The sequence below is a fragment of the Aphelocoma coerulescens genome, chromosome 12, assembly GCF_041296385.1.
Source record: "Aphelocoma coerulescens isolate FSJ_1873_10779 chromosome 12, UR_Acoe_1.0, whole genome shotgun sequence".
NCBI classification, from domain to species: Eukaryota; Metazoa; Chordata; class Aves; order Passeriformes; family Corvidae; genus Aphelocoma; species Aphelocoma coerulescens.
The window spans coordinates 12,162,894-12,177,492 of NC_091026.1; the positions used below are offsets into that span (position 1 = coordinate 12,162,894).

General features: G+C 48.1%; 1 protein-coding gene across 4 annotated transcripts in view; it reads left to right on the forward strand.

Annotated features, from left to right (window-relative positions):
• Nucleotides 1-14,196, forward strand: part of PLXNB1 (plexin B1) — a 77,946-nt gene extending 63,750 nt beyond the window's left edge. For 3 of the 4 annotated variants that reach the window (XM_069027623.1, XM_069027624.1, XM_069027625.1), the window contains 17 exons: nt 495-671; nt 1,005-1,153; nt 1,536-1,636; nt 2,400-2,617; nt 2,806-2,984; nt 3,480-3,546; nt 4,105-4,251; nt 4,692-4,869; nt 5,730-5,833; nt 6,471-6,555; nt 7,269-7,435; nt 7,792-7,952; nt 8,194-8,341; nt 9,053-9,117; nt 9,200-9,275; nt 9,627-9,701; nt 10,241-14,196. In XM_069027623.1, coding sequence (XP_068883724.1) covers nt 495-671; nt 1,005-1,153; nt 1,536-1,636; nt 2,400-2,617; nt 2,806-2,984; nt 3,480-3,546; nt 4,105-4,251; nt 4,692-4,869; nt 5,730-5,833; nt 6,471-6,555; nt 7,269-7,435; nt 7,792-7,952; nt 8,194-8,341; nt 9,053-9,117; nt 9,200-9,275; nt 9,627-9,701; nt 10,241-10,345 — 2,202 coding nt within the window. In that variant the 3' untranslated portion in view covers nt 10,346-14,196. The remainder of the gene's footprint in view (nt 1-494; nt 672-1,004; nt 1,154-1,535; nt 1,637-2,399; nt 2,618-2,805; nt 2,985-3,479; nt 3,547-4,104; nt 4,252-4,691; nt 4,870-5,729; nt 5,834-6,470; nt 6,556-7,268; nt 7,436-7,791; nt 7,953-8,193; nt 8,342-9,052; nt 9,118-9,199; nt 9,276-9,626; nt 9,702-10,240) is intronic. The other variant, XR_011154629.1, reaches the window with a different exon arrangement.
• The last annotated feature ends 403 nt before the right edge of the window (nt 14,197-14,599 follow it).

The following is a 14,599-nucleotide window of genomic DNA, read 5'->3' on the forward strand; positions in this document are numbered from 1 at the left end:
GGGCTTAGAAAGCATTAAAGCATAAAAATGTAATTAACATCAGTCAGCATGGTATTATTAAAAAAAAGAAAAAGTCTTAATCCCCCAAAATTAAAGCAGATAAGGGAAATAGCACAGATATGTTACACCTTTGAAAGGCACTGATTGACTCACCTGAGTGTGCAGGTTAACTGACACAAGACTACCTTTTTAAATATACAGAGTGAAGAGCTGAGCTTAGCTGTGCTTTGGCTGAAGAGCCTTAAGAGGACAGGCTATTTATAACTGTACTTCTGCAGTGTGCTACAGGTCCTAAAGCTAAATCTAAATCATATGCAATTGAATTTTTTAGCTTGCAAAATTAGCTCCTGCAGCCAGTTCAGATGTGAACCTAATCAGAGAAGAAAAAAGGCTGCTTTCATCCCATGGTATTCGTCTCCTCTATCTTCTCTGAAGCCATGGCAATACATAGTTGTTTTTTCCCTGATCTCATGTGCTGTCCAAATCTATTTCAGGGGGAAAATCTAGATCTGGCTATTTCCAAGGATGAAGTTATGGCTATGATTGGGGAAGGAATCTGTGTGGTGAAGACACTAACAAGGAATCACCTCTACTGTGAGCCCCCGTCGGAGCAGCCGGCTCCGCGGCACCGCACCAAGCGGGAGGGCACGGACCTGCTCCCAGAGTTCACGGTGGGTAATCAGCAGCACTGCCAGAAATCCTGTCATTTCTTGAAGCATGTGCAAGAAGTGGGAGTGGAATGTGAAGTTAGGAAAGGTATAAGCCCTGCTGAGGGATGGGGGAAGTAATGGGGGTGGCAAGGAACTGGTCTTGTTCTCAACTTCTACTCTTAAAGGCTACAGTTGCGTGAAAGTAAACAGTAGAGCTGTGTTCCTTGTGCTGTGGGACAGCTCTTCTGGGGAGCTCTGTGCTCCCTGTGCCCATTCTAGAGAAGCCCCGTGGCTTTGTATTTCATTCCTGCACAGAGGAATGGAATCATCACGACAAATACTTTCTTCTTACAGGTTCAGATGGGAAACCTGAACTTCCTCCTGGGCCGAGTGCAGTATGACACCGAAAGCCAGCTCACCTTCCCTCTGGAGGCACAGATTGGTTTGGGTGTTGGTGCATCCTTTGTGGCACTGATTGTTCTGGTCATCGTCTTCATATACAGGTAAAAAGTTCTGGCATTGTATGAGGCCTTTAAGTTCCTCACAATGTTTTTCAGTGGATGTGACCAAGCGTGTACATCTTAGGCCTAAACAAGGTTACAGTTTTCTTTATTTTGTGCCAAATTCTGAGCCCCTGGCGGTGCTGGATGTGGGAGGCATGTTGCACTACTAGTCATAGCCTGCACTGTGGTTCATTCAGAATCTAATGGGTGCTTCAAGAGACACATCTAGTTTATGGAACACTGTTTTGTATCCTGCAAAGATTCTGCTCTGTAGAAGTCGCCTCAACACCAACTGCCCTGGAGTCTTTGGCAGCAACACAACAGTTGGCAAGGACAGTCCCTGGGCTAGTGCCACCAGGAACAATTTTGCTTCTCATTGCAGGAGGAAGAGCAAACAGGCTCTGAGGGATTACAAGAAAGTTCAAATCCAGCTGGAAAATCTGGAAACGAGTGTTCGGGACAGATGCAAAAAGGAATTCACAGGTCAGTCACTGAGCTCCTGGGTTCTTGCAGCTTCAAGGAAGCTTGGAGAAACCCTCATCCCTACCTCTCTTCCCATTCCTCTGTACTTGTCTGCATAGCTCAGAGCAGGCAATAATTTATCCTGTGCCAATGCATAGGAACAGAGAGACAAATTCTTCCCTTTTTAATTCTCAGTTCAGAGCACAGTGATCTATACAGACCTCTCTCATTCTCCACTTCATCCTCCAGACTCAGATGAAGAGCTAAAGTCAAGACAGAACACTTGGAGGGATCTCAGGGACAGCTACTAGCCCAGTCTTTGTGTAGGGCCAGTTGAATTGCAGCCCATGTTCTGGGCTTTCAAACCTTGTACTTCAGCTCTTTACAGCTGTAGGAGACCTGGGGCTCTGAAACCGTGCAGGTGACTGAGACTGTAGTCCCCAGCTAATGTGTGAAGGAGTGAGGAGCAGGTCTCTAATACTCTGGTTTTGCTGTAGGTAATGCCTGTAACCACAGATGTGTGCTGAATAGCGGCTTCCTCTTTATAAAATTGGAAACCAGCTCCTGATTGGAACTTTCCTCATGCTGTTTCTCCTGCTGCCTATTCTAGTTTTAAGTGTTCTAGCAATGAGACCCCAATATGCCTCTTCCTGACAGGAAACATCCTTCCTCTTTCTCAGTCTCATGGTGCTGGCCCTGGTTCCTCCACTTACCTCATGCTCAGGACCATCAGTCGAGGTCATGTCAGTTGTGTCATCCTCATGGGCATTTTCTTTTCCCTCAGACCTGATGACTGAGATGATGGACCTCACAAGTGACCTTGTGGGCACAGGGATCCCCTTCCTGGACTACAAGTCGTACGCAGAACGTATTTTCTTTCCGGGCCACCGTGAGTCACCACTGCAAAGGGACCTTGACATCCCTGAGTGCCGGCGGCAAACAGTGGAGCAGGGCTTGGTCCAGCTCTCCAACCTCCTCAACAGCAAGCTCTTCCTCACCAAGGTAATGTCCCTCTCTCTCTGGCAGCCTGCTGTGGGGGCCAGAGCCATGGCAGTGGCAGCAGGAAGTGGGCAGTGTCTGTTAAGGTTCATTCTTTAATAGTTGCCTGCACCACTTCTTCCAAGAGCCAGAAGCTGTGACTGCTTTGTTTTCAGCAGATTCACACACTGGCTTATCTCTCTCCCCACCAGTTCATCCACACTCTGGAGATCCAGCGCACTTTCTCTCCGAGAGACCGGGCCTATGTGGCATCACTGCTCACGGTGTCACTCCATGGGAAGCTGGAGTACTTCACTGACATCCTCAAAACACTCCTGAACGACCTTGTGGAGCAGTATGTGGCCAAGAACCCCAAGCTGATGTTGCGGAGGTGAGTGAGCCAGCCATGGTGCTACTGGCAGCTACCTGAGGGGACAGAGCCTTTCTGCCTGGCTGGCAAGCTCTGAAAGGCTCCCCCAAGTCTTCTAATCCCGCTTTGCTATTTAGAGGTCCCTGGGTTCGCAGCCATGCCATGTTTGGAAGCTAAACTGAGATATCTTCCATGTTTAGATCCCCAATAGCCTCCTATCTGGTCCATCCTTCTGATCTGAACACATTTCCCATGTCTGAGACCTACCAGAGGCTTTCCACTGTTCCCTGCTTCTTGTCTCTCCAATTCTGTAATTTGGTGCCTCCTTCAGGCTGACAAGTGCTTCCAGTAAGTGGTGTCAAAAGCATTAACCTTGCTGGTCTCAAAAGGCTTTTTTTTCCTCTCCATTCTGTATCATGATTTAGTCTGCTTTTCTCTCAAAGGGAGTGATCTTTACCTCCAAATCTCCCCCTGTTCTGCACCACATTCCTGTGACAATCTGATGCTCTCTTTCAGGACAGAAACCGTGGTAGAGAAGCTGTTAACCAACTGGATGTCCATCTGCCTGTACACATTTGTGAGGGTGAGCTCTTTGTCCCATTGTGATGTAGAGGGGCCAAAAGAGGGGAGACAGGCACAGCTTTGCTTTGTGCCTCACTCGTAGCTGACATAGTGCCAGGGTCCCCCTGTATTCCTCAGGGTGAGGAATGAGAGCTGGGCTGTTCACTGGGAACAAGGATGCTTCAATCAGCATTAATACCACTCGTTGTTTCCAGGATGTCACTAGGTCATTGAGGCCTCAGTGTAGCTCCTTTATCTTGAAACACAAAGGCCACAGGCTGGTCTGTGCGTGGAAGGACAGGTGCTGGTCTAATTCCTTTTCTGGAGGGCTGGTGGGGGTCAAGGAGTCTCTCAGATTAGTGACACAGAGGCAGAACAATGCCTTGGTCACGTGCATCTCCCTGGTAGCTGGATGATGCACTTTTCCTGTGCATGGAGCAGGAGCTGTTGGCACAGGCTCTATCTTTGCCTACTGTGGCTTAGCTGGGGTATCCTCAGTCCTGCTTGATATCCGTGTTCCCAAGCCTGGGGTTCTGCTGGGAGGAGCAAGCTGAATTTCTGTCCTTCTTTTCCATGCCAGGATTCTGTTGGGGAGCCCCTTTACATGCTGTTTCGAGGAATCAAGCACCAGGTGGACAAAGGGCCAGTTGACTGGGTGACAGGGAAAGCCAAATATACCCTGAATGACAACCGCCTTCTGAGAGAGGACCTGGAGTACCGCACTCTGGTAAGCACCAAATCTTCTGTCCTCTCTGGTACGACAGGGCGGAATGTCTCCGCTCCCATAACCGAGGCACAAGTGCAGCATCCTGCCACTGTCTCCTGGGAGCCAGGTTTGTTCCAGCAGCACAAGTCCATAGATGATGAAGAGCTCTGCTAAATCAGGTGCTTTTGCCCCAGGCTGATAGGAGCCTTCACCACAGTCATCTGGTGTGTGCTGTGCTGATGGCACATCGAAGCTCCTCCCCAGTGCTGTTGAACTGGCTTCCAGCTCTTGACACAAGGCTAAGAAACAAGACTGAGGTGTTTAACATCTGTGATGTTTTGTTTTCTGAATCTCCCAGTGAAAGGACTAGCTGTTAACTTGCCTGAATGCCAACCATCAAAGGTGTAAATGTGTCAGATGTAATCTTATCAGCTGAGCAACTGTGACCTTTTCTTCCCCAGACCTTAAATGCTTTGACACAAGCTGGAGTTGGTGCAGGAGGGGCAGAAGACTCTCTAGGGATTTCTGCGAAAGTGCTGGACTGTGACACCATAACGCAGGTGAAGGAGAAAATCCTAGATCAGATCTATAAAGGGACGCCATACTGTCACCGGCCAGACCCAGACACCCTGGACCTCGGTGAGCAGAGCTCTTTGGTGACAAAACTCAGTGAGGAAGTGAAGGAATGGTGGTTTGCTGTCTGTGCACAGCAACCTGGCACGTGTGACATTTGTCATTCTCTGCTGAGTGTGCAGAATCACTGACCAAGGGTCTCGTATTCTGGCTGGACACAGCAGAGGAGAGGCTGTAACAGAAAGAGGCGGGGGGGGGAAAGAAGCAGTTGTGTTCAGCCTCTTTCATTTTGTGGTGTTCTTTGCCAGAGTCAGACCACAGCAATGGCTTGGGTAAGTGAATATGGAAAAAAGTATGGAAGATGTGTAGGAGGGAAGGGGGATTTGAGTGCAGTGCAAAGATGCTGTGGGCAGAGACTGGTGCTCCCTGGCAGTGAAGTCAATGGCAGCCTCTCAATAATATATGTCAGGGAAGATTTTGCCCATGGCAGTTAATTAATGATAGAACTTACATTGGGAGAGAAAACAGTTTTCCATCTTCTTAATTCTTTAGCTGTTGATGAATAGTGGTGACATTTAGAGATGAGAAGGTACTGAGGAAATAGTAGCTGATAAGAACCATGGGTGCATATTTGTGGTTTGAACCACCTGCTTGAAGAGTCACAATATAACAGAAATTGTAGAAACATGACAGGTGGAACCTGGGAGGCCATGAGGCCACCTGTCCCTGTGCTCAGAGGGGTCTGTCCTGTGACTGCAGGACTCAGCATCATTACAGGCACTTGCTCAGGTTATATTGTCTGTGAAATAGCACAGGTAAAAGTTGATGAGGACCAGGGGGTGTGTAAGGAGGTCAGCCAGGCTGAAGCAGATGAGGCCTCAAATTAGCAGTTAATCCTTTAATTTTCTGTGTTTCAATGGCTGTAGAGTGGAGATCAGGGCTGGCAGGTCATCTGATATTGTCCGATGAGGATGTGACGTCTGTTGTTCAAGGAACTTGGAAGCGTCTGAACACTCTTCAGCATTACAAGGTCAGAACCCAGTCTGCCATTGCCTTGTCTCTCCTCTCATCCTTCTACACATTGTCATGCTCTGTTTGTGGTTCTGGCTCCTGGTGGACTACTGTCAAAAGGTTGGACCTTTCTTGCAGAGCATATTCAAATTAAGTCAGTGCTGTCGCCACAGTCTGACTTCAGCAAGCACAGCCTTGTCCTTATCCCATACCTGAGATGTGGACATGTGTAGGGCTTGCAAGGATAGGCACAACTTCATACTGCAGTGAAGGTGATGTGCTGGATCTCTTCCTGTTCCAGGCCAGATCAGTTAGCAGGTGATGACGCACTGAGCTGCAAAGTACCTTCTAAGAATGGAAAGAGGGATTTTTTAAATTACCTTGCACCAATATGTCAGTACCATGCTGCAACATTTTCTAGATGTAAATTACCTCAGTCCCTGAGTATTATCTTCACTGTACTTTGTACATCTCTTTTTTAATTGGTACAGACAAGATTTTCTCACCCTCAGGAAAGATGGTGATGGTGCCTCAAAATCCCTGTTTCTGTCTCTATTTCTAGTGATGGTACAGCCTGTTTTGGTCTATGAGCACTTGCCTATTGTGCTGATGAGAAACATGCCGTTTGTTTCGACTGTTGTTTTGCTTGTGTGCAGGTGCCTGATGGAGCAACAGTAGCACTGGTCCCACGCCTGACCAAGCACATCCACAGGGAAAATCAGGATTACATCCCAGGAGAAAGTGAGTTTGATGTCTTGTTCTCATAAAATTACTGGCCAGTTAGTGGGACAAGTCTCTTGCCATAGCCCCAGCTTAGTGCTGATATAGAAGGCTGACACATGCTTCGGACCCTCAGGATTGTCAGGAAATGTGAAAGCTTGGTCAAGTAAGGTCAGAGAAAAGCAAAAGTGTGGGAGCAGAGGAAAGCTAGGCTGGGTGTGAAAATGCAGAACAAGCACGGTTGTCTGACTCTAGGGCTGAGTGCAGTCTGCAACTTGCAGAAATCTTAATACCCTCAGGTGCTGAGCATGGCCTGAGGGGTGTGATGGGATGCCAGGCAGTTTCCTTACTGCCTGGCAGAGTGAACAACTCCATGGATACTCCTGTGACATGAGGGACAATAGCCACAGGCTGCAGTTTAAGAGATTCAAATTGGATATGGACCAAAACTTCTTCAGCAAAAGGGTGGTTCAGCCCTGAAACAGACCACTGGGGTGATGGGGGATCTCTGTCAGGGGAAGTTTCCAAGACCTTGAAGGTTTTGGGTGGACAAAGGCAACCTGCTGTACTGCTGGTGATGGCTGTACTATGAAGAAGGCTGGTTAGAGGCCTCCAGAGATTCCTTCCCATTTGTGTTTCTGTTATACTGGGAAATCTTGCTTCCTTGGGGCTCACCTGGCCAAGGTCTACTGTGAGAGAACCAACACTTGTCTGTAAACAATTGCTTGGTTTAGAAACACCAATGCTGGAGGATGCAGATGAAGGTGGGATCAAACTTTGGCACCTGGTAAAACCAACAGAAGAGCCAGAGCTTCCCAAGCATCGGCGTGGGAGCTTAAGAGATCGGGAGCGGGCCAAGGCAATCCCAGAGATCTATCTGACACGCCTGCTCTCAATGAAGGTGAGAAGAAGTGCACAGATTGTGTTGTGCTTGGGATCTTGTCTTCCTTCACATCCCCTGGCAGATTGCAGGGGTGTGTGTGAAGATGAAGCAATACCCTTTACCTGCAGTGGCTTTGAGTATGTTTGAGTCTCCTTTACATTTTGCTTTGCTCATGAGTTTCTCCCTGGCCTCTGTTCCACAAACCACAGGGGTCTCCTTTCTCCTTACCTGCTGCTCCCTTCATTGGGGGTGGAGTACCCTTGGATGGGTGAGTGGCTGTCACTGGGCAGAAGAGGGTGATCTTCTATCTGTGAGGCCTGGGCTCTCTACTCTCCTCTTACTGTGCTGACTCTGTCCGGCTTGATTATCCACAGGGTACTCTGCAGAAGTTTGTGGATGACTTGTTCCAGGTGATCCTCAGTACCAACCGCCCTGTCCCTCTGGCAGTCAAATACTTCTTTGACCTGTTGGATGAGCAGGCCATACACTATGGGATCACAGACCCTGAGACCATCCATATCTGGAAGACAAACAGGTAGAGTGTTCCTGAGGGCCCTGGAGGAGGCACTGCTGACTTGCTTAGAGCTTGTAAAGTGACAGCCACTTCTGCCTACTGAGGAGGAGCAAAATGCAAGTGCAGGGCAGCAGAGCATAGGGTGAAGAGCTGGTTTTGCTGGGAGGCCAAAGCAGAGAGATGCAGTACCATGGAGAATATCTTTCAGCACTGTAGCTGCTACCTTTGCTGATGCCCTGTTGCACTTCTGTCCTCTCTACAGCCTCCCCCTGCGGTTCTGGATCAACATCATCAAGAACCCTCAGTTTGTTTTTGATGTGCAGACGTCGGATAATGTGGACGCTGTGCTGCTGGTCATTGCTCAGACCTTCATGGACTCCTGCACAATAGCTGACCATAAGTTAGGGCGGGTGAGTACAGAGGGAGAAGGGAGCATGGTTGGCACAGAGAGTTGAGCAGTGCTGCTTTAGGAAGGCAATAGTGTTTACACAGCACCATGGGGACAGCAGGCCAGGCTCCCCCTGGCTTCCATGTGCAACTGGAGAGTAATGGGGAGTCCTGGGAAGAGAGGAGGGAGGACCAGATTTTGTTTAGCAACAGGAAGTTGTTGAGGAGTGCTCTTTATTTACAGCTTGCAGCTACTTGGGGGACAGAGCTAAACTTTAGTTGGCTGTGGCAGACAGTGGGAGTCACAGGATGCAACTTGGGACATTCAGGTTGGCCATTAGAAAGACTTTCCACCATCACTGCTCACCCTGTGCTGAAGGTGGAACAGTCCTGCACAGGTCACCAGAGATGGGATGGGTGGATCTCTGGAGCACATCAAACAGCAGCTGTGCAAAGCCATAGCCGGTGTGATTTCATACTGGTGATCACCCAGCTCCAAGGAGAAAGCTGGACTAGGGATCCCAGGGGTCCTTTCATCAGCACATCACAGGGTACCTCAGACTGCATTACCAGAAGAGAGCCTGCTATTTGAAGTGCCTCTTCATGCAGAGGACAAAAAATTCCTGATCCTGAATAAATGGCAGAAAATAGCAGTGATTGCTTTACCTGCTGAGGTTAGTCCAAAGCACAGTAAAGGAGCTTCTCATAACCAGTTCTGGTTTTGGATGTTCAAGGACTCTCCAATCAATAAGCTGCTTTATGCCCGGGACATTCCTCGCTACAAACAGATGGTGGAAAGGTAAGTGATGAATGTGAGGACTTGTAGTTTCAGCAGTGAGGAGGAGGGACCATGCACTAATTGCCTGTGTACCCCTGTCTAGGTACTACTCAGACATTCGTCAGACCATCTCTGCTAGCGACCAGGAGATGAACTCTGCCCTGGCTGAGCTATCACGGGTAAATAAAAGTATTTCAGAAGTCACCTGGCCTCTCACCTGTGTATCCAGGAGAGAGTTATTAATGCAAAGATGAGATATTCCAGCTGAGTGTGCAGTTCTGCTCAGACACACTGTGCCCAGTGGCTGCTTTGCACCACAGGGAGAGTGAGGGTCTGCCCAGGCAGCACTGGAGAGAAGAGGGGTTAGTCAAGGATTCAGAGCAAGAAATACATGTGATTTTTCCTTTGCTAGGCATTGTTGGTGAATTCTCTTTCCTGTTGCTTTCCTAACGAGTTGTGAGGACACAGAATTTGACAGGACAATTGCTAGGTGTCTCACAGTTTTGTCTAATTTCATCTCTTATAAACAGAATTACTCAGGTGACCTCAATTCCCTGGTGGCTCTACATGAATTGTACAAATACATCAATAAGTACTACGACCAGGTGAGTGTGTGTTTCCAGCAGGTATGAATATGCCTTTCTCCTGCTACCACCCAAACAAAAAAAATGCTGAAATTAACAATTAAGAGCAGCCAGACTATTCAAACACTGTGTCTTGTTTCATTGCCATGCATCACTCATGTCATGAGTTTGCTTTATTCTTACCAAAGAGCAAGGGAGGAGATCAGCAAAAAGAACTTATCTCTAACTTGAAGGCTGTTGGGATTTCATGTACGCTTCTTCATTTTTACTCCAACATCCAAATAATTTACTTAAAGACATGCATTTAGTTCAGATTAATTTTCTAAAGACTTAATTTCCAGGTGAGAAGTTTAGCATTCTTTTTGCCCTCTGAAGTCTGTAAGTTACTACAATGAATCTAGAATACTTCTTTTGTGGTTAATTTGAGATTATTACTACATACCCACTCTAGACTAGGGCACACTGAATTCCAGCTTGAGGTTCTCCATGATGCGTGGAGTTGAGCTGGTTGGGTGTTGTGTGCTGGAGAAAGGCTGCCAGTGAGCTCTGTCTTGTTGCAGATCATTACTGCCTTGGAAGAAGACCCAACGGCACAGAAGATGCAGCTCGGATATAGACTGCAACAGATTGCAGCAGCTGTGGAGAATAAAGTCACAGATTTGTGACAGGCACAGACCGACTGCTCTCCCCTGGCTGAACAGGGACAGTGCTCATCCTAGCTGATAAACAGGGTGTCCTGCTGCCATTGGAACCAGACTCCAAGGAACCTGCAGGTGACATGAGCAAGGGGATGGCCAAGGCAGTACAAAGTACAAGCGTCCTTGCATCTCAGAGAATATTTTTTTACAGGTTTTTTTTTTTCTTTTTAAAAGCAAAATGAAACAAAACAGTAAAGGACAAACTTTGGTTTTTCCCTGGCAGACGGCTGAGGGGCCGCACAGGTCCTTCCTACAGATGTTATTGTGAATGTGCCAAGTTTCCAAACCATGTTATTGAAGAGCCAGGTGACAACACCAAGCACTGTGTCTGTGGAGTCCTCAGCCTTACACGGATGCCCTTTCCAGTGCTGGGACACTGCCTGCTGCAACCACTCACTTCCTTGGGGATCAGGAAGCTTTTCCTGGGTTGACCGCTGTGCTAACCTCTGTCCCCAGCTAGCAAGCACTCCTGAGAACTCCTTGCAGCAATGTCCCTGCTGGTCCCAGATGTTGGATGTAGAAAGGAGAGTATCCGATGGTGAAGGTCTCTTGCTCTCCAGTGCTCTGGTCTCTGACAGCTCGTGTGTGGCACCTGCTTGGCTGGAATGTGCTCACCAGCATGGGTGCTTGTCACGGGGCCCACTGTAAATGAACAGCACCCCCTCACCCTTTCCCTCAGGACAAATTCAGTGTGTGAGAGTTGCTGCCTGGCTCACTTCAGTCTTCACTGACCCAGCTCGGATCTGTCTTCCTGGTTTCTTGTGGTCAGATGTTGCCCTGCTCTTTGGAAAAGCACAACAAATGCCTTGTGCCACTCCCCCTTCCTCCAGTATCCAGCTGTTCTGCTGCTCTGAACTGGACTTGTAAATACCCTGAGAAAGTTAATGTATTTAAATGCTAAAGGAGAATGTTTAAATTTGTGGCTTTGAGACAAAGCTTTTCTTGGAGAAGTATCTCTGTGCACTTCTACTGACAAACGTCTGTCAGCACTGGAGCGGTTTTCTCCACTGCTTTGTCTGCAGGGATAACTCGTAGGTGTCTCCATTGTCGTACCAGCAGCTCGCCTTTCCCCGCAGCTCAGTCCCAGGTTCTCTGTGTGCTCTTCTCTTAGGCTTGCCTTACACCTAACTCTCAGCTCTACTGCTCACACTCTCCTGTTGTGGCACATAGAAGGGTTATTTGGTGAGCTGTGAACTCAAAGGAGCTGTGAAGCACAACCATGATGTTCCCAAGGAGGGTCGGGTGTCCTGCAAAAAGGAATGATTTGTGCATGGAGGAGAGGCTGGAGCAGGCACAAGCACAGTTAGTTGGCAGCTGTCACTGGGCAGCTCCTCACTGCTCCCTCCTTAGATCCTCCACTTTGTGAATAGTCCTCTGCCCTTCTAGGAGCCAGTTTATAAGGGTGCCCACTCATTCCCTTTTCCCTTGCTGCTATCTGTGTGCCTGGGGCAGGTAGATGGGTCTGACTCCTCTGTCACTACTCTGAGGTGGTGATTGTGTGGGCCAGGAGGTAGCAGAGCTAGAACAGAGCAGGATCACGTCCCTACCTCTCTTACATTGCATACAGAAGTAATTCCAGGCCTGCTCCATCAGCCCTGTGGCTTTGTGTGAGAGCTCTGCAGTTGCAAAATTGTTCTTGGAGCAATGCAACAACAGGCTAATGCTGGCCTCTCTTCCTACAAAGCTGGCTGTCCTGTTACCCCCTCTCCAGCAGTATAGCAGTATCCCCAGGTACATGGTGTGCCCAGAGTATGAGCAACATGCCTATGCCACCTTCTGCTCCTATCCTGCTGTACGGAGCAGCAGGGTGGCCAGCTGGCTGCTGCCAGGCAAAAATAGGGCTGCAGAGTTTGTGCCTTTCTTTGGGTGAGGACCAGTTAGGGTCACACTCCTGCCTGACCACCCATTTCCACAAAACTTATGGGAACTTAGCATCTCTGAAACCTTTGTCTTGACTAAATCTGATTAAATTGGTCCCCACAAAAAGCTGGGTGGAGGAAAGGACTGCTAGATGGGAAAAAGCCAATACAATGCATGTTAGTAAAGCCCATTTCTTTAGGGACTGCGGGAGGAGATTCCTTGGTTTGAAGCAGGTGTAGTAGTGGAGTAGTGTTGTCCTGTTGTGTGTTGGTGGATGGACTTTCTGCCCTAGGAAACAAGGCCTAGTTTGTGGCCTCTCCAACTTGCTGAGTGTCTGCCGGAAGCCACAGAATCTCTGCTGGATTTCTGGCTCTGCAGACTGGCAGTGTCTGCCCCTATTTTTGCAGAATTATCTCTGCACTTTCCCAGAACAGGGTGGCTTGAGGCTTAATTCTCATTTCACCTCCCACTGGTACCCACATCCTCCTTGCTTCCCAGTAGTGTTCCTGGATGTTGGAAATTATCTGCTTTCTCTGAGTGTATCTGTAAAAGTCTGCTTTTATTAGAGCAATAATTAAGACTTACAAATAGAGTTAAACATGGGTGATTGACTTACTTAACATCATCTGCTTGTCCTTGCATGGCTGGACAGGACACACTGCCCAGTGCCAGTGCAGTGAGGGTGGAAGGCTGGTAGGGTCCAACTCCTCCCATCCGTCTGTCCTCGGTGTTGTAGATACCAGCATCCTCCTCCCATGGACACGCACTGAAGGCCCTCACTGGGATCAACTTGGGTGTTTAGGCATGGCCCCTCTTCTCTCTGTCTGTGCCCCTCTTCTGTGGCAAAGTCCGTTTCTATGACAGGGTTCTGTTGCATTTAAATTTGCACAAAACAGGTTTTATTATGAAATCCCTATTGCAGGGAAAACTTATTTATTTATTCCTCGCGATCCTTGCAAGTTTTTTCCAGTCTCTGCCTGATTCCATGACCAGCTGGACGTTCCTTGTCAAGGACAGAGAATCCTGTCTGGATGTTCCTGTTTGCTTGCAGATAGCAAGTTCTGAGGGCACCAGCAGAGAGAGCCCTGCCACTGCGGCCGGTCCCCTTCTGTGGGACACAGGCAGAGCGAGGGGATGTCACTGCTCCGGTGGGACTCCCAGGACTCTGATGTTCCCGAGTGGCAGGCACTCAGCTTTATTTAGTGCTGCGGTCAGAGGGAGGGACTTGCCTCTGCCGTGGTCTGGGTGAAAGGCTGAGAACTGATCAGTATTACAATAAATCTCCGTTAGTGTATTTGAATGTCTCTCCTGTTGGCACGATGAAGCACAGCTGGCGCCCACGTGATGTAGATGTGAGAGCTCTTGCTTTCCTCTGTCTGGTGGCAAATTTAGGCTGTACCTGAAAGCTTTTTTTGTGGTAGAAATGATGGCTGATTTTTTTAAATGAAAATAGAGGGTTCTTGGATGCTGCTGCCTCAGTGGAATGCTGTTTATTTTTCAGGGTGTGCCCTGGTTGCAGCAAGATGCTGCTTTTTTTTTTTTTTGTGCCTTTCTTGTGGGGATGATTATTTTGGTTTCCAGAACACCCACGGCATTTGCTCTTGTAGTCTTTTTCCTGGTCCTCTGTCCTGGTGACTGTGCCCTCTCCCAGCCTTGTGACTTGGTGTCTCTCTGTCTGTTACGGTATGGTCTGACCTGCAATAAAGCCCTGCCACACCTTAGGTTCTGCTCAGAGCACCCAAGGTACTGTCTTTCTCAAGATGGAATTAATAATTAATATAAAAAGCTTGAAAAAAAATTGAATTTTGTTACATAGTGTAATAACTGTTTGTAGATACTGTTCTGAGATGTAGGAATCTATTGGTGATATAAGAGGTTTTGTCTGTAAATAATCAGTTTAGAGTCCAAATGATTTTAATAAAGAGAATTCTTACACAATAATTCAATAAATTTTAATATACAACCTCTGTGTCATGCTTGTATTGCATGATGATGCAATTACCCAGAATGTATTTGCCTCTTTTTCTTCCTTAGTGGAAACTGTGTACTCTTAAGCACCAGGACCTGGAAGCTGTGCAAGGAGCAAGGCTTTTCCCTCCTCCCTAGGCTGTGTTTCTTCAAGATAACCTTGTGCCACATTCCACCTGCATCCCTCTGCAGTTTCCAGAGCTCAAATACCATCCCTGACCACGGGAGGAGGCAGCCTCCCTCCACAGACACTCGTGTTGGGCTGGCACTGGGAGCACACGGTGTGTGGCAGCTCTGGCTGTGGTCTCTCACTGTGGGTTGGGATTGCTGAAGGTACACTGTTGTCACTGTTGGTCACTTGTCCACCAGTACGAGGCAGAAGCCAGTGTTCCT